Source organism: Cyprinus carpio, chromosome B5 (genome assembly GCF_018340385.1).
Source record: "Cyprinus carpio isolate SPL01 chromosome B5, ASM1834038v1, whole genome shotgun sequence".
Taxonomy (NCBI): domain Eukaryota; kingdom Metazoa; phylum Chordata; class Actinopteri; order Cypriniformes; family Cyprinidae; genus Cyprinus; species Cyprinus carpio.
In genome coordinates, this window is record NC_056601.1 from 31,574,120 (window position 1) to 31,594,447 (window position 20,328).

Here is a 20,328-nt window from a genome sequence, read left to right on the forward strand (position 1 = left end):
CATAATTTTCTCAAAATGTTTGTTGACTTTAAAACGAAGTGAATTCAAGCTTGATTCACGCACTGGATTAGTACTTGTAAAGTATCTGCAAACTTTGAGAATGTTAAGAATAAAAAAATACCTGACTGTGTGTGAAAGATACAAACAATTGTGTTCTGCAAACATTTCCTTTATTGCCAGAACTGTTACTGACATTAAAATAAATTCAAGTATGATTAATTGTATGATTTCATGAGATCTTTCTTGCTTAAGATTATAATATGGATCCATTTTACAGAATTAAAGATAAAAAAAAGTAATTACAGAAACCAGTTTCATATAGCCTAAGTACACTGATACAAAATAGTACTTTGTAGTATTTCTGCATAGTAGTTTTAGCCATATTCATTTGTATAAACACATCCAAGATGTAATACTAGGCTATTGAAAGTCCCTGCCATCATGTGACTTTCCTTGATGTAAAAGGCAGTATTCATTTTGAAGGCACATGATGTAGTTCAGTGTCTGTGTCATAAATGAGACATTATAGATATTTTCTGGATTTACATTTCCAGGTATTTTTAGCACATTCATACATAAGTACACAGACATAATAAAGCCCTTTTGTAAATGTACCGTGTGTTTTACATCGGTGTGGACAGTAGAGGGCCCTCGGTACCATTGGCAGCAATGAGCTTCTTTCTAGACTGAAACTCACTCTGAATCTCCAGAAAGGTCTTGTTCTTGGTCTCAGGGACCACAAAGAAGATGTAAGTGGCCACCAAGCAACAGACAACGAGGAAAACAAGGAAGCAGTACTGCTTTAGTCCATTCTGAGAGAAATTGAGAAAGAGAAGTTTGTTAAAAACAAAACATTTAAATTCCACTTTGTTTTTAATAACTCTCATCAAAAAGTAATTAACAAATATCATCATTGGAATGTTTTTACAGAATCTGCATGGTAAATAAAATCCTGTATCTTGGAGAAATACAACTGCTTTGTGAAATTCTAAATAATAAAAAAATGAGTAACCATATCTCAATAAAAGGGAAGGAAGTGGCTCATATACCACAATAAAGGGAAAGATCATGCCAATGAAGAAGAAAGCGATCCAGTTGATAGATCCACCGATCATGTATGCAGCAGGCCGATTGGTTTGGGTAAACAGCTCTGTTGTTAAAATGTTTGTCACACCACCTACAGCACAAAGCACATTGATATTACTGATCAAACTTTACCAGTGTGTACCAATATAACAATAATGTGGATAGAGATGAGTTTTTATCAAAGGAATAGTTCACCCAAAAATGTGTTTCTTCATCAAAACAGATTTGGAGAAATGTAACATTACATCACTTGCTCACCAGTGCACCATCTGCAGTGAATGGGTGCCGTCAGAATGAGAGTCCAAACAACTGAAAAAAAAAACCTAATCCACAACTGCTTGTTTTTTAAGAAACAAATCTATCATTAAGGAATTTTAATTGATTAAACTGCTTGATCTGTGAATATTTCTCTCCTGATTCATGTGACGTTTTCACTGGAAAAAGCAATATTTTGGATAAAGACTTATTACATTTTACAAGTTAAAAATGTTTTTATTATTTTATTTTGTTTATTACAAATGTGCAGCTTTTTGCTTCACAAGATGTTAATTGATGGACTGGAGTGGTGTGGATTATTGTGATGTTTTTATAAGCTGTTTGGACTCTCATTCTGATGGCACCCATTCACTGCAGAGGATCCACTGGTGTGCAAGTGATGTAATGCTAAATTTCTCCAAATCTGTTCTGATGAAGAAACAAACTCATCTTGGCTGGCTTGAGCGTGAGCACATTTTCAACCTATTTTCATTTTTGAGTGATCTATTCTTTTAATGTTAAAACATTCATGCACTGTAATCTTCCTTCTTTGCTTTCTTCTTTTTTTTACTCATTCATTCACCTGGTCCAAGGCCAAAACTGAGAATGAAGGCAAAAACACACATCATACTAAGGTAAGGAACCCAAGGACTGGACTCCTGTGAGCAGAAACACCAAACAAACATCAATAAATCTGCATGCATTCAAAAGTTTGAAAATTAATATCACAAACTGTAGACCATGTTTCACTAGACCTGAAAAGTGAGGGCGATGGTGAAACAGACACAGCACACGCTCATGAGAAAGTATCCACCTATAATCAGAGCTCTTCTTCCCAGAGATTCGATCAGAAGACCCTGAAACACACAGACATCAGTTTGAATCAACTGTGAACTGACTGAAGCTGAATAATCAACTGTGAACTGACTGAAGCTGAATAATGATACTTTTTGACCTTTCAAAAACTGGGTGTGATTTAGCCAAGTGGGACATGATTCTTTATCATCAACAGGCATTGACATAATGTTGCTCTCCAGGACTGAGTTTGCCCATGCCTGATCTACAATACCAAAAGCCCACCAATTATTGCATTGACCTACGTTATAATGTTTGCTTTATTTCTATGCTCTGTATCATGCATTCTGAGATAAACGATTTTGTGCAGGTTTATTGACAATTCCAGACTTACACATGTCAGTGCGGTGATGCACTCACAAGCTCCAGTTCCCACTGTAGCGTACGGAATCTTGGCAGCTGGAATCCCAGCCTGGGTGAACACATAGTCTGCATAGAAATAAATCTAAGGGGGGAAGAGACATACATATGAAGAGTTTATTTGCAAAAACAGATAACTCAGATTTTTTTAATTTTCAAAAATCATGTTTTTGTGTTTTATTGTGTTAGTTAGCTGTATTTTTTTGTTGTTATTTTTTACCTAATCAAAATAACTCAACTGCAGTTGGATTGAGATTCATTGGAATGCACAATGAAAAAAAAAAAAACATGATTTTTGAAAATTGTTAAATGATAAATAGTTATCTGTTTTTGCAAATGAATTGTTCATATATTGGCATTGGTGTACATTAGATCTGAAATTTGTGTAGAATTTGCACAGTGTCAATAAAACTTAACACAAAGACTCTTTTCCATCATTGGACCAAATGGTTCTCTTTGCAAAACTGTAGGGTACCATGTCAAACCAAAATTTTTTATAAATAAATATATATTTATTTCTGTCTTTATTTCAATAGCTACTGGCTATAGATAGTAGGCTAACAAATAACAGTGACAAAAAAAAAAGTTTTCAGAATTAGTCACTTATTAGCAAAAAGAATTGCAAACACAACGTTTTAAAACCTTTTCTTAGGTGCAGTCACATTAGTGACATTTCGGTGTAATATCTTTGGCAAAAAAAAAAAAAATTGCATGAATACCCTTAAAGGCACAATATGTACGATGTTTTTATTAAAATATCCAAAAACCACTAAAACAGTGGCATCTTGATGGAGCAGACACTTGAGGGCGCTCTGGAGGAGCGGGCACATGAGCGAGCTCTGGAGCTGGGGCCAACACTGGGGCTGACACTGGAGCTAACTGGAGATCAGTTTCCCTTCCTGGGTGGAACTGGGGATCTGGGGCCCTCCCTGGGCTAAACTGGGAAATCAGGAGCCCTCCGTGGGCTATACACGGGAACAGGAGCCCATCCGGGGCTTAACTCGGGAACAGGAGCCCCTCCTGGGCTGAACTCGGGATCGGGAGCCCTCTGTGGGCTATATTCGGGAACAAGAGCCCCTCCTGGTCTGAACTGGGGATTAGGAGCCCATCCTGGGCTTAACTTGGGAACAGGAGGCCATCCTGGGCTTGACTGGGGATCGGGGGCTGTGCCAACACTGGAGCGAACTCTGAGGCCTTGGCTGACACCCTTCTCCTCACCCCTAGTTTCCTCTTTTGGATTGGGAGGAAAAGGCGTGGTCTGGGCCAACACTGAAGCAAACTGTGGGGCCTCAGTCGAAACTGGAGCTAATTTTGAAAGGCATTTATGAGTAGCAGGCACTGGAGGGCGCTTTGGGGCTGGCAGGCTTGCCACATTAATGTTCGTTGGACTAGACATATTAATGTTCATTGGGCTTGCCATATCAATCGTGGATAAGCTGCGGATGGTGGCGGGCGTGGGTGAGCCGCAGATAGAGCGGAAGCGGTCAACTGTGGCATAATAAAAGATCTGCTGCTTTCGAGCCGTGTGTCATGCTCGTTCAACGGCCTCGTTGTGCTTCAACAGTTTTCACCCTCACCCTACTTCATTCTACTACGTTAATAAATCATTAGCTCACCCATGAACATGATTTCTGGCCGAGTCCCGTCGGATTGCATCAGCTGTGGGGATGAAGACGACAACTCCCAAAATTCCACACTCAGTCAGGGAGTCATCAAACTACGCTACTTGGTATTTGTTTATTTTGAATACCTGCCCTCTAGTGGTGAAAAATTACATATTGTGCCTTTAGTTACAGTTTAGAACCTAAAATGTATGTAACTTTGATGACGCAAGAATGGGCGATGTAGTTGACACTGGTAAACCTTGTAGTGAACAATATGGAGGATAAAGTTACATCGAATAGAAAGTTAAACGTTCCCAGTATATCTACGAAGAAAATATGCGTAATATATTTAAATATATGGAAAATCAGCCAAGTTGGGAACAGGTTAATCATACTGTGTGAGAATTAATCTTTGATATAAACTAAAGTTTGAATTTAATTTAATCAACAAATTACAACAAACATTTTTCAGAAATGTACGTTTGGCCTATCTAATGGTTTGATGTTTTATTTAATGCAATTACATTCATTGTCTGTTTGTTACTAAAGTATCTAAATAATGTTTGCTCCTATACTTAACATGGTTCACCACTAGCTTTGCAGTTCTAATGTACTATTGTATCTCACATGGCACTATATAAAAGCTTTTAAGCATGAGTGCAAAATCACTTTCATGCCCTTTATAGGAGCTCAAGTAAATGTCACAGCCTCAAAGCTAAAATCTGAACAATTACATGTTTTGTTTTGTTTTGTTTTCTAATAATAATTTGCTCTGTGAAAAGATCAGGATTTAAACCACAGCACGCTGATCACATGCCATTTTGAAGGGAGGGGGTGTTTTTTGGTTTTAATAGTGCACTCATCAGCAGTCAAGGTTAATCCAAGCCACTGATGTGATGTTGTTGTTTCCTGCTATCTGGGTGAGATACACACCGCATTAATGCCATTGAGTTGCTGGGACATGTGGATCACGACGAGGGTCAGGAGCTGCCAGCGAAGACTAGTGTCTGTAAAAAGCTCCCAGGGCTTTTTGGGTTTAATACCACCCGCGCTGACCCTCTCTCTCTCTATGTCCTCCTTTTCTCCGTGGTACTTATCCGGGCCATGGAACCACATTAGAGCTGGAAAAAAGTGGCAAAGGGCATAACATTCCTTTACTCACGAGATTCTCTTCTCCTCACTTCTGTTGCTAGTTACGGCTCAGTGTGTTGGATTTAGCTCCCTACAGGGTGCTCACATCATGACATCAGTCAGGTGTGATCATTTCAATGAGATTTTAAGCTTCAGGCTTTAAACATTCTGATTTTGTGGTTATATACAGCTGAGATGACAACACCATCTTTCTTTCAATGGAATCATGAGTTTAAATGTGACTCGTGACCTTATACTTGCCAGAAAATCAAGCAGGAAACAATGAACTTTTGTGCCTATAATTTTCATGGAGGTTTGTTGGGTTGTTGATTATTTTATCTTCATCGATTTATTTATTAAAATATAAAACTTTTTTTTTCAATTTCTGAATTATCACATAAGGCATATTGGAAAAGTTTGTAGAAAATGTGCAGAAATTTCACATGGACAGTTGATATTTCAATCTGCTGTTTTCCGTAGACTATTATATATTCATCACTTAACTTTAACAGTAAAATTAAAATAGCCTTAATGCATAAATTTGTATGTTTCCAACTTGATTTAGTTTGTGTAATTAATTAGTAAGATTTTCTTTCAAATAAATGTATATTTTTTTAACAGAACAAACAAACAATTAAAAAATTAAACACAGACAGGAAAGACATATATACTGTTACAAAAAATTGCATATCTTATATAAATATAATTACAAAAAAATAAATTTCAAAAAAATTATTATAGATGCTGCTGTTCTTTTGAACTTCATGTTTCACAAAATATTAAATATACGTATTTTTAACATAGATTGTAGTAAGACATCAATGCTGTTTTTTTTAAGCTTTGTATTCACTCTTCTATTCAGGAAATCCTGAAAAAAAAAAAAAATTGTATTACAGTTTCCACAAAACTGTCTTTAACATTAATAATAAGAAGAAATGAGCTGCAAATCATCATATCAGAATGATTTCTGAAGGATCATGTGATACTGAAGACTGGAGTAATGATGCTGAAAATTCAGCTTTGTGTCACGGGAATACATTACATTTTAAGATAAATTCAAGTACAAAACAGTTATTTTAAATTGTCATAATATTTTACAATGTAATTTTGATCAAATAAATGGAGCCATGGTGAGCATATGAGACTAAAACATTCAAATTTCTTGCTAACCCCAAATGTTTGAACGATAGTGTATTTTAACTGACCTCAGCAATCCAAAATAAATTAAATTAAATTAAATTAAATTAAATTAAATTAAATTAAATTAAATTAAATTAAATTAAATTAATAAATAAATAAATAAAATAATATTAAATTTAAAGGACAGCAGAGAGACAAATATGATTCAGGACAGTCAAACTCTAAGCTTTATCATTACCTTTAAAAATGTGTATTATCCAACCACATCCCACTAGCCTTACATTAAAAAATAATTTTTTTAAACAATATTGTGCAACATAGTCATAAAACCATCCTGTACCCTTTTTGCAGGCGACGTCATCTCCGCGGTCGATGAGCAGGTAGCGAGGACTTTCGGGGAACCAGGGAAGAGTCAGCAGCTGCATTATGGCTGGAATACAGACGGTGGACAAGAGGATGGGCCAGTACTCCTCCTTACCTAACAACTCACTAACACACACACACAAACACAAACACACAAAACATACAGTAAGTCTTAACATCTTTACTGACATCTTTATAAATGTCATCAGACATGCCATAAGAGGAATTTATTTTATTCTACATGCTTTTCACTGTGTTGAGCTTGAACAAGTTTTGTCCCTTCTCATATACTTTATATGGAGAATAACTGCCTTTTTTTCTTACTTGAGGCCAATCACTTGTCCTGTTAGGATCCCTCCGGTGATGAAAATGGAAGTTCCCATCGCCATGGCACCACGCAGAGCTCTAGGTGCGATCTCACCAATATACATGGGCTGCACACATATTGCGATACCTGTTATTTTAAATAAGATGTCAGTTATGGGACCACAAACATACACTCATAATGTTTTGTTACTTAATTCAGAAGGCTTCTCATTTATGTTTGCTCAGATTTAGCAGATACACACAATTGAGGAAAAGCACATGCCATTTATCATAAAGGCATCAACTAATTCTATCCATTACAGAAATTCAAAAATGCAGTAACTACCATGAAACTACTTTACATTTATTTGTTTCAGGTGCAGGTTTTTTCACTTTTGTGGGATTTTTTATTTTCTTCACTGATTATCCAAATAATAATAATAATAATAATAATAATACATTATATTTTAAAAAAATATTTTAAGGTTTAACAGAGTGAAGCAAGAAAAAATGTAACAAATTAAACAAAATCTGTATTTGTGAGCATGGTAAATTATTAGTTTAAATATATGTGCTTTTTGTACCTTTGTTTTAGATGTTTATATATATTGACCTTATTTTTATTCCTTTTTATGCCTCAAAAGTAGTTTTATACCTAGCTGTATTATGTTTAATATCACCACCATTCAAAAGTTTGGGGTTGGTCATTTCTTTATAACTTTTATAACCTTTATTTGGTTAAAATACAGTAAAACAGTAATATTGTGAAATAGTATTACAATTTAAAATAGCTGTCTTCTATTTTAATGTATTTCTCCTGTGATGCAAAGCTGAATTACTCCAGTCTTCAGTCACATGATCCTTCAGAAATCATTCTAATATATCATATTGAATATGCTAACTTGCTGCTCAAGAAACATTTCTTATTATACATTATTATTAATGTTCAAGATAGTTTTTTTTTTAACTGTGGATTCTTCTTCAGGATTCTTTGAATAGAATAGTGAGTAGAAAGTTTTTTTGATCACTTTAAAGCATTCTTGCTGAATAAAATGAACTAATTTCTTACAAAAAAAACTTTTGAATATTTCTGCAATGTTTATTAAATACTAATACAAAACTGATCAACCATTACTACTTTATGTGCTTCAAAACTTGAGATACCTGCATTTACCCCCGTCAGGAAGCGTCCAACAATTAAAAGCTCAAAAGTGCTGGAGGGATAACTCAAGCCCATGAAGAAAGCAGCCAACAGAGCAAAGGTGTTGTTGAACAGTAGTGTCCCTTTCCTGAAAAAAAAAAAGGATTAGAAATTCATTTAAACAGGGCTGTAACATCCCTAAAACCTTCACATTTGATATGTCTTGCACATTTGCCCACTTCATTCAAATATGTTCTGTACAATATTTTTGGCTGGAATTCACCTTCCAAATCTAATGGCCAGAGTTCCCCCCACAGACGCTCCCACAAGTCCACCGAGAGTGAATATGGACACTATGGTGGACCAGAGGAGTGTGAGCACCTGGCTGGAGATTTCAGTGTTGTAGCGCTCAGTCCATGTCTGATTAATGAAGCTCTGTGCAGCCTGAGAGGAACACGTGAGTAAAGAGAATAAATACTGCCTGGCATTAAAGGAAAGGGTGCTTTAACTTGATGAATAATAACACAAATAGAACACTGAGACACAAATGATCTTCTATTATATCCCACAGTCAGCTACTAATCTAAGAAAAAGCTTGAAGATTGAGAAACAAGGTATACCTGGGTTAACAATTTAGGCAAAACAGACACTAGAGCCAAAACCAGTGTGTTTTTTCATGCACTGGTCAGTTTTGCATGCATAATGTTGACTACTGGAAAGAAAACATCCAAAATACACATTTAGTATTTGTCTTATCTATTTGCATCTGTTGACAGACTTTAAAGTGTTATTTAAACTTAACATTTCAGACAAATTGTGATACAAAACAATTGTCTTAATGTATTAGTGATACCTCTTACAGTAGTTAAAATGCACTATTTGTCACATTCAAAAATCAAAAATGTGCAAGGAACCAAAATCCAAATCCATGTGATATATTAACTACAAATTTCATGTGACTTTTAGTCTGGTGAGCTACTGCAATAACAACTCATACATCACACACATGCATGCTGTACTGAACTCCATGTGACTAATGCATGTTCCTGTAGATGTAAACTCATTAATGCACACAGTTCTTACCTTGGTAGGTGCGTTTATGATAGAGGTATTGTACCCACATTGAAACGTTCCACCGATCCCAGCTGCCCAGACAGCCAGAAGAAGAGACTTACTGGGAACCTGCAGTTAACAGAGTACAAGAGGCATGTTCAAAAGAGATTCTGATTTCAGCTCATCGTTAACTGCTTATATTTAGAGGATCTAAGCGAGGAGTATTAAAGTGAGGGTAACAACACTTTGAGTTGAGAAAATATGTAATATACAGTACATGCAAACATAAAGTACAATAAATCTGCCAAAAAAATTACTTCGAAAATAGAACATGAATATTACAGTCAACTTCATGTCCTATCCATCACTGTTCATTATTATTGCTATGCTGAATAGTACATTATAACCTACTAGTAATAAATATAATGTATTTAAAAAATAATAATAAAACACAATTAAATAATTTGGTAACAGTGATAATAATTAATAGTATTTTTAAAAATATATTTAATTAAAAATAGATATATATATTTTATCCTACCTTTATTTGTTGAGCTGGTTCTTTGAAGTCTTTAAGTAAAGGTTGATATTCCTTAAGCTCTCCACTGTCTTTGCCCATTTTTATAACCCGCTGAAAATATTTGAACAATTTTACTTAATATTCCAAACACCTCTTAATCACGGATTCAGACTGTCTCTGAAATGTGAACTCATCCTAGGACAGAACTGCTCTTAGTCCTCTAGATAAGGTGCATAACAGATATACCAGCAGAAATACAATCTGTTGTTCATAGCATGAGCAGTGAAAACTGCATGGGTTCAAAGAGTTAATTCATGATGCAATTCCCTTTAGAGCCACTGAGAAGCTCTGTAGGGTGTCTTTAGGATATTTTTGTCTTTTAACACATGCATGTCAATTGCTTTTCCACGTTCAGTCCTGTGGATAATGCTATGGAGAGCCTCTGTTATGGACTGTAAATTCAAAAGTCAAATGAAAGCTTACCTTTCTTTTCAAAGTCGGAGACTCTTCTTGGCCATTCATTTTAAGTTCATTCATTTAGAGCATTTAAAGTTCAGAGGGATAAAGAACTGAGTTATTCCATCATGCTTTCTAGGTCTCACTACAAAGATTAACTTTGAAGGGTGGTAGGTCTGTGTGCAGTCATTAATGTAATCATAAGCTCCAGTTGAACACTACTTTACAATTACTTTAGGCACAAATTCAGAATTGTGCATATAAGATTACGGTTGAATTGTCCTCTAACAGTTATTTATAATGATGGCTAATGAAATACTTAATGCTAATTGGCTGTTCTTTGTGAGTAGAAATATTTATTCAACTATATCAGACGTTGTGTTGGTTGGCCTTTGATCACAAAGAGCACATTGTTGCTGTTTCAGTCAAGTGACCTGCAGAGCCCATAAGCCTCTTTCTGATTCATAGGGAACTCGACCAGTTTGGAAGTGTCTGACCACACCAGTATCATCATTTTATATAAAAATAAATAAAAATAAAAAAGTCTAAAGTATGGTGAACGGTAGGCTCATGCTATATCTATGATTATCTCAAATGCTTGAGACAGAAGGACATCTTGTGGTGCTTCACCAAACTCAGATGTTCTGTAATGCCTAAACCACTGGCCTAGTTTAGATATGAACTGTTCAGTGAGAGTAGCCATGCCTTCATTGACCACAAGAGGGCAGATCTTCAAATAGAAATTAGTCTGGAAAACAAAATTTTTGTATCAACTTAAAAAAAGTAACTATTAGCCACATTAGTTTCAAACAGCATTGACAGAAAAAAACTACTAATACAAATAATCATAATATAATATAATATAATATACAATTATTGCTAACTATAAAAACAAGCAAATTATACAATTATGTTAATTAAAGTAGTTAGTTCAATGCTTAACTCCACTTTGTTTTAAGGATTGAAGTAAATTTTCAAGACATTGTTAAATGCAGTTTTACTTGGTACTAGTATGGACATAAATGGCCTATATTTAAAAACTTTAATTACAATGCACAACAATATTGCACCGTGCAGATATGGGAGTTTTTGTTTATTTTTTTAAATTATTAATTATTGCTGAATAGAGGGCACGTGCTTACTTTTTACCACGACATTTACATATGTTTTATCCCTAAACACATTTTTCCCATTCTAAGCATAATTTCTTTAGCTTAATTTGAAATAACTTTCACACTATTTTCAACGGCCTTAAATAATTTTTATTCTTTAATTTCTATAAAGAAATTATTTGACTATTTTTGATGTAAGATTAAGATATTCCTATTAGGGCTGTCAAATGATTAATCACGATTAATCACATCCAAAATAAAAGTTTTGTTTACATAATATATGTGTGTATACTGTGTATATTTATTATGTATATATAAATACACACACATGCATGTATATATTTAAGAAGAATATGTTATGTTTATATATTAAATATATTTATATATAATATAAAATATAAGAATATAAATATATAAATGTATATACATGTAAATATTTTCTAAATATATAATTTATGTGTGTGTATTTATATATACATAATAAATATACCCTGTACACATACATATATTATGTAAACAAAACTTTTATTTTGGATGTGATTAATCGTGATTAATCATTTGACAGCCCTAATTCCTATTCGATTATTATTAACCTATGCATAAACTGAAATGTAAATAATTTGGATTTAAATTATATAATTTAATTTAATTTGTTTAGCTAAGTTTAGTTTCGTTACTGTTTATTTTTTGGTTGCTTTGCTAAATTTATTTGTATGTTGTTCAGAAAATCCACGTGACCTGACGCCCCGCCTCCTGCGCTCACGTGACCTCCGTGCGCCTGGTAACAGCGAAAGCGTCTCTCATGGAGATGATGAACTGGAGGAGCTGCGGAAGATTTAACGCCGAAACGGATCACGATGCGCGATAAATCCTTCGTTCGCCTACTTTCAACAAGCTCCGACATAACACGCACACATGCGAGCCCTTCACAATAACACTGACACACTGACAGCGATAACCGGCTAAGCGTCTTAAGGCTTGGGACGGTAAGGTTTGTTTTGGTGTCGCGAACTTTACTGCATTTAATGCGCGTCTAGAAGTGTCTCATGTAGTTTAATAGCAGATGCATGGATTAAAAGCGATGCTGCATGCTTGTCATGCAGTTCTTGCTGATTTACTTTCAACAGAGCAATGCATTTTGCACAGGTTCTCTCTCTCTCTCTCTGAATAGTTTTTTTATATATCTGAAGGTTTATTGCAGGAGATGGAGATATTGGTTTGGCCAAATATTGCCACATTGCATCTTACTTGTTACCTAATGCGATGAGGCACTAATGCACTTAATAGGATTCAGGTCGCCCTCCCTGTCTTCCTGTAGCTCTCAGAAGCAAGCTGTGTCCATACATAACTGAATCCAATACATAAGTGATTACCAGCTTATGCTAGAGACACAACATCAGCATCTGTTCTTGGCAGGTAATAGCTCCCTTGTGAGGTTGCCAGAGACTTGACGTCTTCATCACCGTGTAAAAAACTGTGTAATTCTTACAGATCCCAAAAGAGTTTAAAGATGGCCTGTGCTGTGGAGAGATGAGTGAGACCTCCTGATATCGGGTGATTAGACGCCCATACAGGCATGGGGAAACTACAGAGCAAGTTTCGGCGGCGCTCGGACCTTTACAAGTGAGATATAATGAGTAGTGATGTTTTGGTTGTGGTGGATTTATGATTATTGAGGCTGTATTTTTGACAGGGCCAAAGAGGGGGCGGAGCTCGCACCTGTGCACCAGGTAGTGCAGTATGAACCCGCTCACACAGATGCCATCAACTGTGTCGTCAGCCTGACCTCTGACCTGTGTGTGTCAGGAGGGCATGACCAGGTGAGCTGGAGAAGCATTGCATAGGAGGGAGGTTTGGAGATTAATTAGTGTTGGGGGTGTTGGATGTCAAAGGTTAAGTGTAAAATTGCTTCAGCATCTAATGGAATTGCACAAATAATTGTCCCTTTGCTAAGCTCTACCCACCCTGGTTACTGTGTTCATAAATTCATTAAGTGTTTTATGAGCACTTTTCATAAAAAGTGTTTTATGAACATACCTACGTTATGACAACTAATTCATAAAGTGGGTAAAGCTGATTGAATTGTGGCATTGCACAGCATTTTATCATTTGTTTTTCTTTAAAGAAATTGGTGTTACCAGTAACGTTAGAAAACTGTGCAGCGAAACATTCAGGTGAACCATACATTGTTAACTAAAACTATCTAAAGTCACTTTTGTTAGTTAAAATAAAGTATAAATATTAGTTGAAAAACTTGATGAAAAACAATGTAAATTGAAAATTGTTTCCTGAAATAACTCAAATACATTGAAGCTGAAGTACTATAATTAAACCAAAACAATATACTGTAAATAGTGTGTGTATAAATATATACAATGATAAAAAATAAAATAAAATAAAATGAAATAAAATGTGTGTGTATACAGTATATCAACAAAGTAACGAAAATTACAAAGCATATCAAATTACTAAAATTTAAACTAAAATTATAAAATGAAAAATGTAAAAATATGGAAATACAGACTAATTCAGTAAGTAATATATACAGGTCCTTCTCAAAAAATTAGCATATTGTGAAAAAGTCTCATGTTCAAATTTCCATAATGGGATCAGTAAAAACTTTCATCATATTTTAAATTCATTGCTTAACCAATGAAATATTTCAGGTTCCTTTAGTTGATGTTTTAATAAAAACGATTTTGGCATACAGCTATCATGAAAACCCAAAATTCCTATCTCAAAAAATTAGATATTTCTCCGAAACAAAAAAAAGAAAGTGTATTTTAATACAAAAAAAAGTCATTTACCTTCAATAAAGCTAATTTTCAGTTATGCACTCAATCCTTGTGTCGGGTGATCCTTTTGCAGAAATGACATTCTTTCAGTGCGGCGTGGGCATGGAGGCAATCTTGAGCCTGTGGCACTGCTGAGGTGTTTTTGGAGGCCCATTTTGCTTCGATTTTAGCGGCCTTAAAGCTCATCCAGAGTGTTGGGTCTTGCGTCTATCAACTTTATCTTCACAATATCCCAAGACTTCTCTATGGGTTTCAGGTCAGGAGATTGGCAGGCTTTTAATTGAGCACAGTGAAGTACCAGGTCAGTAAACCATTTACCAGTGTATCACTGGCACAGTTGCAGGTGCCAGGTCGTGCCATTCAAAAACGAAATCTTGTATCGTCCATAAATTCTTTTCAGCAGATGGAAGCATGAAGTGCTCCAAAAATCTCCTGATAGCTGCTGCATGGATACCTGCCCTTGACTAAAAACACAGTGGACCAACATTCAGCATCTGACATGGCACCCCAGACCATCACTGACTGGTGGGTACTTGACACTGGACTTCAGGCATTTTGGCATTTCAACTCCCCAGTCTTCCTCCAGACTCTGGCACCTATGATTTCCGAAGGACATGCAATATTTGCTTTCATCCGAAAAACCTGAATTCGAATCAGTCTGTGGACCACTCAGAGCACATGAGAGTCCAGTGCGCTTCTCTGTAGCCCAGGTCAGGCGCTTCTGCGCTGTTTCTGGTTCAAAAAGCACACGCCTCTGCACGGTGGCTCATAAGATGTTTCTACTCCAGAACTCAGTCCAGGAGAGTTTTAGCAGGGCCAATTTAGGTCATGGAATCGGTCCTTCTCCACAATCGTAGCTCAGGGTCCGGTGCACCTCTTCTATTGGGCAGCGTTTTTTGCCACACTTTTTCCTTGGGTCAGCAGACTTCCCACATGAGGTGCCTTGAACACTTCACTCTGGGAACAGCCTATGTCGTTCAGAAATTTCTTTCTGTGTCTTACCCTCCGCTTGAGGGTGTCAATGATGGCCTGCTGGCCAGCACGACAGGTCGGCAGTCTTACCCATGATTGCGGTTTTGAGTAATGACAGGCTGGGAGTTTTTAAAAGCCTCTCCTCCCTCTTCCTGCAGGTGTTTAGAGTTAATTAGTTGATTCAGAATGATTAGGTTAAATTTACGTTCAATCCAGAGAACCTTTCTGATTGGACTACTTTTTGCAGATAGGAATTTGGGTTTTCAGTGAGCTGTATGCCAAATCTCTGTTATTAAAACAAAAAAGACTTGAAAATATTTCAGTTGGTGTGCAATGAATCTAAAATATATGCAAAGTTTAATTTTTTATCATTCATTGAAAAATAATGACTTTTTTTCACAATATGCTAATTTTTGTGAGAAGGACTGTAAATGTTTTTAGAAAATGTTTTGTTTTTACATGGCTGTTCAAAGGGTGGGATCAGTAAAGATTTTTAATGTTTTTGAAAGTAGTTTTTTTTTTATTTGCTCATCAGGCTGCATTTTCCCTGATCAAAAATACAAAAAAAAAATAATTGTTGGAAATGTGAACATTAAGTTTATTTTCTATTTTAAAATACTTTAGAATGTCTTTTATTCCTGGTGATCAAAGCTGAATTTTCAGCATCAGTACTCCAGTCTTCAGTGTCACGTGATCCTTCAGAATTCATTCTAATATGCTGATTTATTATCAGTCTTGAAACTGTTGTGCTGCTTAATATTTTTTGGGACCTGTCATACATTTTTCAGGATTTTTTGATAAATCAAAAGTTCAAAAGAACAGTGTTTATTCAAAATATAAATTTTGTATTAATTTGGATTTTCCTTAGTTGTCAGTTATAATCATCAAAATTAAAAGAAATAAACATTGGAAATATTTCAGTCTGTGTGTAATGAATGAATATAATATACAAGTTTCACTTTTTGAATGGAATTAGTGAAATAAATCAACTTTTTGATGATATTCTAATTATATGACCAGCACCTGTATATTGATGACTGTTTGACTGTAGCAACCACCCAGAAACCCATAGCAACAGCACACGCTAAAACCACTTAGCAATTGCATAGCAATGCTTGTGTAACATTAAAAAGCATGTAAAAATCTGTTTAATTTTGTATTTCAGATTGTTGCCACTATTGGCACAGAAATTACACATTCCACATTTAAGGCTTTAAATCAACAGGCAATGATAGTTATAATATATTTTTCATTGATTGACATTAAGTGCATTTTAATATGATTTGTGTCACAGGCTGTTGTTGTCTATGACTGGAGAGCTGGAAAACGGTGTAAATCATTCCAGGGCCACAGCAGAGAGATTACAAAGGTAAAGGCAAAGCTTGGATTTATTTTGAAACAATTTTATTGATGGAGAAAAAATGTATAGAACAAGTACTGCTTAATTATTCTGTAAACATAGAGATGCCTCAATGAATAAGTGTGTTTTATGTACTGTATGCATATAAATCTCTCTGGTTTTCTTTAGCTATGCTGTTTTAAAGGAAGTTCCTTGATCTTCAGTGCGTCCCGTGATAAGACGGTGCTGATGTGGGATTTGGGTCGAGATACAGAACCCGTCCAGGAGTTTTGTGGCCATGAGCTCGTAGTTAACGGGGTAGCGGTAGGCCCAGGTGACCAAACCCTCAAACAATAAAATGCTATGAGCACTAAATCTCAAACGCCGTCCTGTCATGTGGTTTTATTCATTTTGTAGATGGCTCAAAGCTGTGCACGGGTTCTCGTGATAACTCCATGCGCCTCTGGGACATTGAATCCGGAGAATGTCTGCAGAAAAACACCATCTCACGTAACCTGGTTAGAAAGGCCATCTTCAGAAATTGACTTCTGAGATTCTTGTGTATGTGTTAATAGTCCCTGAATATGAACATGTGCTGTCCTGTTTCAGGTAACTCATCTCTGCTGGGTACCAGGATGCACATCTATTGTCCAAACATCAGAAGACAAAACTATCAGGTCAGATCTCTGATATGACATATGGTCTGTTGTGTTGGTGAACAATTATTGTTTGCAGAGATGCCTTTCTCAGGAAATATTTGTTAAACAAATAAGCTACATGATTGTGTAAGCTATATCACCACAAAGTTACATATATAGTATTTCTTTGTTGTTTCACAATAAGGTCCCATTAGTTAATGTTAGTTAATGCATAAACCAGTAAGCAATTCATTTGTTACAGTACTTTTTTTAATCTTTGTTAAGGTTGGTTATTCAAATATAACTGTTTATTGTAAGTTCATGCCAGCTTAGGTCCATTAAATAATATTTAAAGGAATAGTTAACCCAAAAATTATAATTTGCTGAAAATGTACCCACCCTCAATCCATCATGTTTGTTTCTTAGAACAGAGTTGGAAAAATGTAACATCACTTGCTCACCAATGGATCCTTCACCGTCACCGTCAGAATGACAATACCAATAATCAACAAGTAATCCATTCCACACCACTCCAGTCCATCAGTTAACATCTTGTGAAACAAAAAACTGCATGTTTATTAGAAAAAATCGTAAGAAAATTAAGAAATTTTACTTTATGTCACTGCTTCCAGCCAAAATACTCCATAATCCATAATAATGCTTCCTCCAGTAGAAAAAAGTCCATCCCCTGTTCTGTTTTCCTCTCACATCAAAATCTATTTTGGACTGTTTTCACTTGTAAATAGTGCTTGATCAGTGCATATTTCTCTCCTGATTCAGTCGAGACTCGTATTTTAGACGAAAACAGTGATATGAAGTTAAAAACATCTTGTTTCTTACAAACATACGGTTTTTCACTTCACAAGATGTTTACTGATGGACTGGAGTGGTGTGGATTATTGTGATGTTTTTATCAGCTGTTTGTACTCCCATTCTGACGGCACCCATTCACTGCAGAGGATCCATTGGTGAGCAAGTGATGCCCATTTGCTAAATGTGACTGTAAGGCATGAAAATGTTAAGATAATGAAAGCATTGTTTACATTATTATTTCTGTAAAGCTGCCTTGAAACAGAGCATTTTATTTAGTGCTGTCAAACGATTAATCACGATTAATCGCATCCAAAATGAAAGTTTTTGTTTACATAATATATGTATGTGTACTGTGTTTATTTATGATGTATATATAAATACACACACATACAGTATATATTTTGAAAATGTTTACATGTGTATATATATTTATATTATTATATTATATATAAATATATTTAATATATAAACATAACATATTTTTCTTAAATATATACATGCATGTGTTTGTATTCATATATACATAATACATTTACACAGTATGGACTCAAATATTATGTAAACAAAAACTTTTATTTTGGATGCGATTAATCACGATTCATTTTATTAAAAGTGCTATATGAATGTTTTTGATTTGTGTGTTGGTGTGTATATCTGTCTCAGAGTGTGGGATAGCCGTACCTGGCAGGTCACTAACACATTTCCGGCAAAGCAGTATATTCAGACACACTGTGACATCAGCTCCAACTGTTACCACCTGCTGTCGTCCAGCAATGGCTTTGGTGGTCAGGGTTGTGAAGCCACGGTGAGTGTGATACTGCCAGGACACAGTTCTCCATGTGCATGAATTCAAACGTTTAAAGTGTGTGTTTATGTTTGGTGTAGCTGTGGGACCTCAGGCAGCCCGGCTGTAAGGTGGCTGAATACAGAGGACACCTGCAGACCACGGCATGCTGCGTGTTTGTGCCCCCCCGTCCTGGATGTCCTGCCCTCGTGGCGTCATCGTCGTATGACAGCTCAGTAAAAATATGGGATCAGAACACTGCAGGTAACACACACACACATACACTTGTATTATGTTTCCAAATGTAAACAAGTGAACTGGCCAGCTGGCTCATGGGTTTATGGGCCAGCTTCCTGTTTATGGAAGTCAAGTCAGAAAACTCTAAGATGTTTAGGAACTAAGAGAAAAAGAAACTTTGTGAGGAACCAAAGTCAGCTGGGGAAGCTTACTCCTCTAGCTGACATATTTTTAATTGAATATACATTTAAACTGATCAAGTAAGCAAGTTATTTATGAAGGAAATTAATACTTTTCTTAAGCAATGATACATTGCATTGATCATAAATGACAGTATAGACATTTTTATGTTACAAAAGATTTAGATTTCAAATAAAAGAATCCTGAAAAATTCCACAAAAAATATAAGTGGCATAAATGTTTTCAACAGTGATGATAATGAGATATTGTTGAGCAGCGAATCAGCAGATTAGAATGATCACGTGACACTGATGACTGGAGTAATGAGGCTAAAAATTCAGCTGTGCATCACAGGAATAAATTATATTTCAAAATATATAAAAAACAGAAAACACCTTATTTAAAATAATAATATTACTGTTACTACAGTATTTTTCATTAAATATTTGAAATTAAATTTATTTCATTCAATGTGCATAAAGACTACATAAATTTCCCACAAAGTTTTTTTTTTTTTTCAGTGAGTATTATTAAAAGTGTTTTTAAATTCCAACATATTTAGATAACCATTATTTAAGAGCTGTGATTTACTTTGAAACTAAATAAATTTTTGCCAGGTTTTGATGATATGTTGAATTTAAATGCAAATGACACAATTCTCCTTTAAATAACAATGTCATAAGCAACACTTGACACTCTTTCACATTTTCTTTCACGCGTGACATGCTTTCTGAAACAAACATCTTTTGCTAAACATGTCAAGCTAGTATAATCATGGAAAAAAGAGTCAGATCTGGTTAAGATATTCATGGTATTCACTGACTCTGGTCTCCTCCATATTCTCTCTTCAGCATGTTTGTACACGTTAACGCTGGACGGTTCAGGGCCTTTGGTGTCTCTGGCTCCGTGTGACTCCAGCAGTCTCCTGTGTGCCAGTTTTAACACAGGACTGCACCAGCTGCATCTAGATCAGGGAGCAGTGCCCAGCCTCACTGAAGTGGCTCGCTTCTGACGTCCATCTGGACCGCCTGGAAAATCAAACTGATGAGTTAACATTTAATAACTGGAACTCCTGGAATGCACACTGCATTTCCAAAGTACTGTATGTGGACACCTTTTTAAACCTTTTAAAGAGATAGGTCATCCAGAAATGACCTTTCACCAATGGATCCTCTGCAAAGACATCCA

The 20,328-nt window shown here is 35.5% G+C and overlaps 2 protein-coding genes across 4 annotated transcripts; one reads left to right on the forward strand and one right to left on the reverse strand.

Moving 5' to 3' along the window:
• Positions 1-99: 99 nt before the first annotated feature.
• On the reverse strand, positions 100-10,104 carry slc2a11b (solute carrier family 2 member 11b). The gene is made up of 12 exons (XM_042723123.1): positions 9,836-10,104; positions 9,325-9,423; positions 8,525-8,685; positions 8,265-8,389; positions 7,119-7,248; positions 6,772-6,920; positions 5,094-5,281; positions 2,531-2,641; positions 2,097-2,198; positions 1,925-2,000; positions 1,050-1,177; positions 100-812 (listed from the first exon to the last, which is right to left on the reverse strand). Exons 1-12 carry the CDS (start codon positions 9,911-9,913, stop codon positions 624-626), a joined length of 1,536 nt encoding a protein of 511 aa, XP_042579057.1. The 5' UTR covers positions 9,914-10,104; the 3' UTR covers positions 100-623.
• A 2,019-nt stretch (positions 10,105-12,123) lies between these two features.
• wdr31 (WD repeat domain 31) lies at positions 12,124-20,289 on the forward strand. Of its 3 annotated transcripts, none has more exons than XM_042723124.1 (11): positions 12,124-12,368; positions 12,573-12,798; positions 12,874-13,005; positions 13,076-13,202; positions 16,444-16,518; positions 16,678-16,822; positions 16,906-17,006; positions 17,098-17,165; positions 18,603-18,744; positions 18,825-18,987; positions 19,992-20,289. In XM_042723124.1, exons 3-11 carry the CDS (start codon positions 12,959-12,961, stop codon positions 20,150-20,152), a joined length of 1,029 nt encoding a protein of 342 aa, XP_042579058.1. In that variant the 5' UTR covers positions 12,124-12,368; positions 12,573-12,798; positions 12,874-12,958; the 3' UTR covers positions 20,153-20,289. The 3 variants fall into 3 exon arrangements, with proteins under 3 accessions (XP_042579058.1, XP_042579060.1, XP_042579059.1); XM_042723126.1 differs by having other exon boundaries at positions 12,701-12,798; XM_042723125.1 differs by lacking the exon at positions 12,573-12,798.
• Positions 20,290-20,328: the final 39 nt, after the last annotated feature.

Bases quoted from the DNA above. Each gene is read 5' to 3' on its own strand.
- wdr31 (XM_042723124.1), top strand. From the start codon at position 12,959: ATGGGGAAACTACAGAGCAAGTTTCGGCGGCGCTCGGACCTTTACAA. The intron at 16,519-16,677 runs GTAAAGGCAAAG...GGTTTTCTTTAG, and splicing joins ACAGCAGAGAGATTACAAAG to CTATGCTGTTTTAAAGGAAG. The intron at 17,007-17,097 runs GTTAGAAAGGCC...GTCCTGTTTCAG, and splicing joins ACACCATCTCACGTAACCTG to GTAACTCATCTCTGCTGGGT.
- slc2a11b (XM_042723123.1), bottom strand. From the start codon at position 9,913: ATGGGCAAAGACAGTGGAGAGCTTAAGGAATATCAACCTTTACTTAAA. The intron at 7,249-8,264 runs GTATCTCAAGTT...TTAAAATAACAG, and splicing joins CCTGACGGGGGTAAATGCAG to GTATCGCAATATGTGTGCAG. The intron at 2,199-2,530 runs GTAAGTCTGGAA...TGTGTGTTTCAG, and splicing joins GCATCACCGCACTGACATGT to GGTCTTCTGATCGAATCTCT.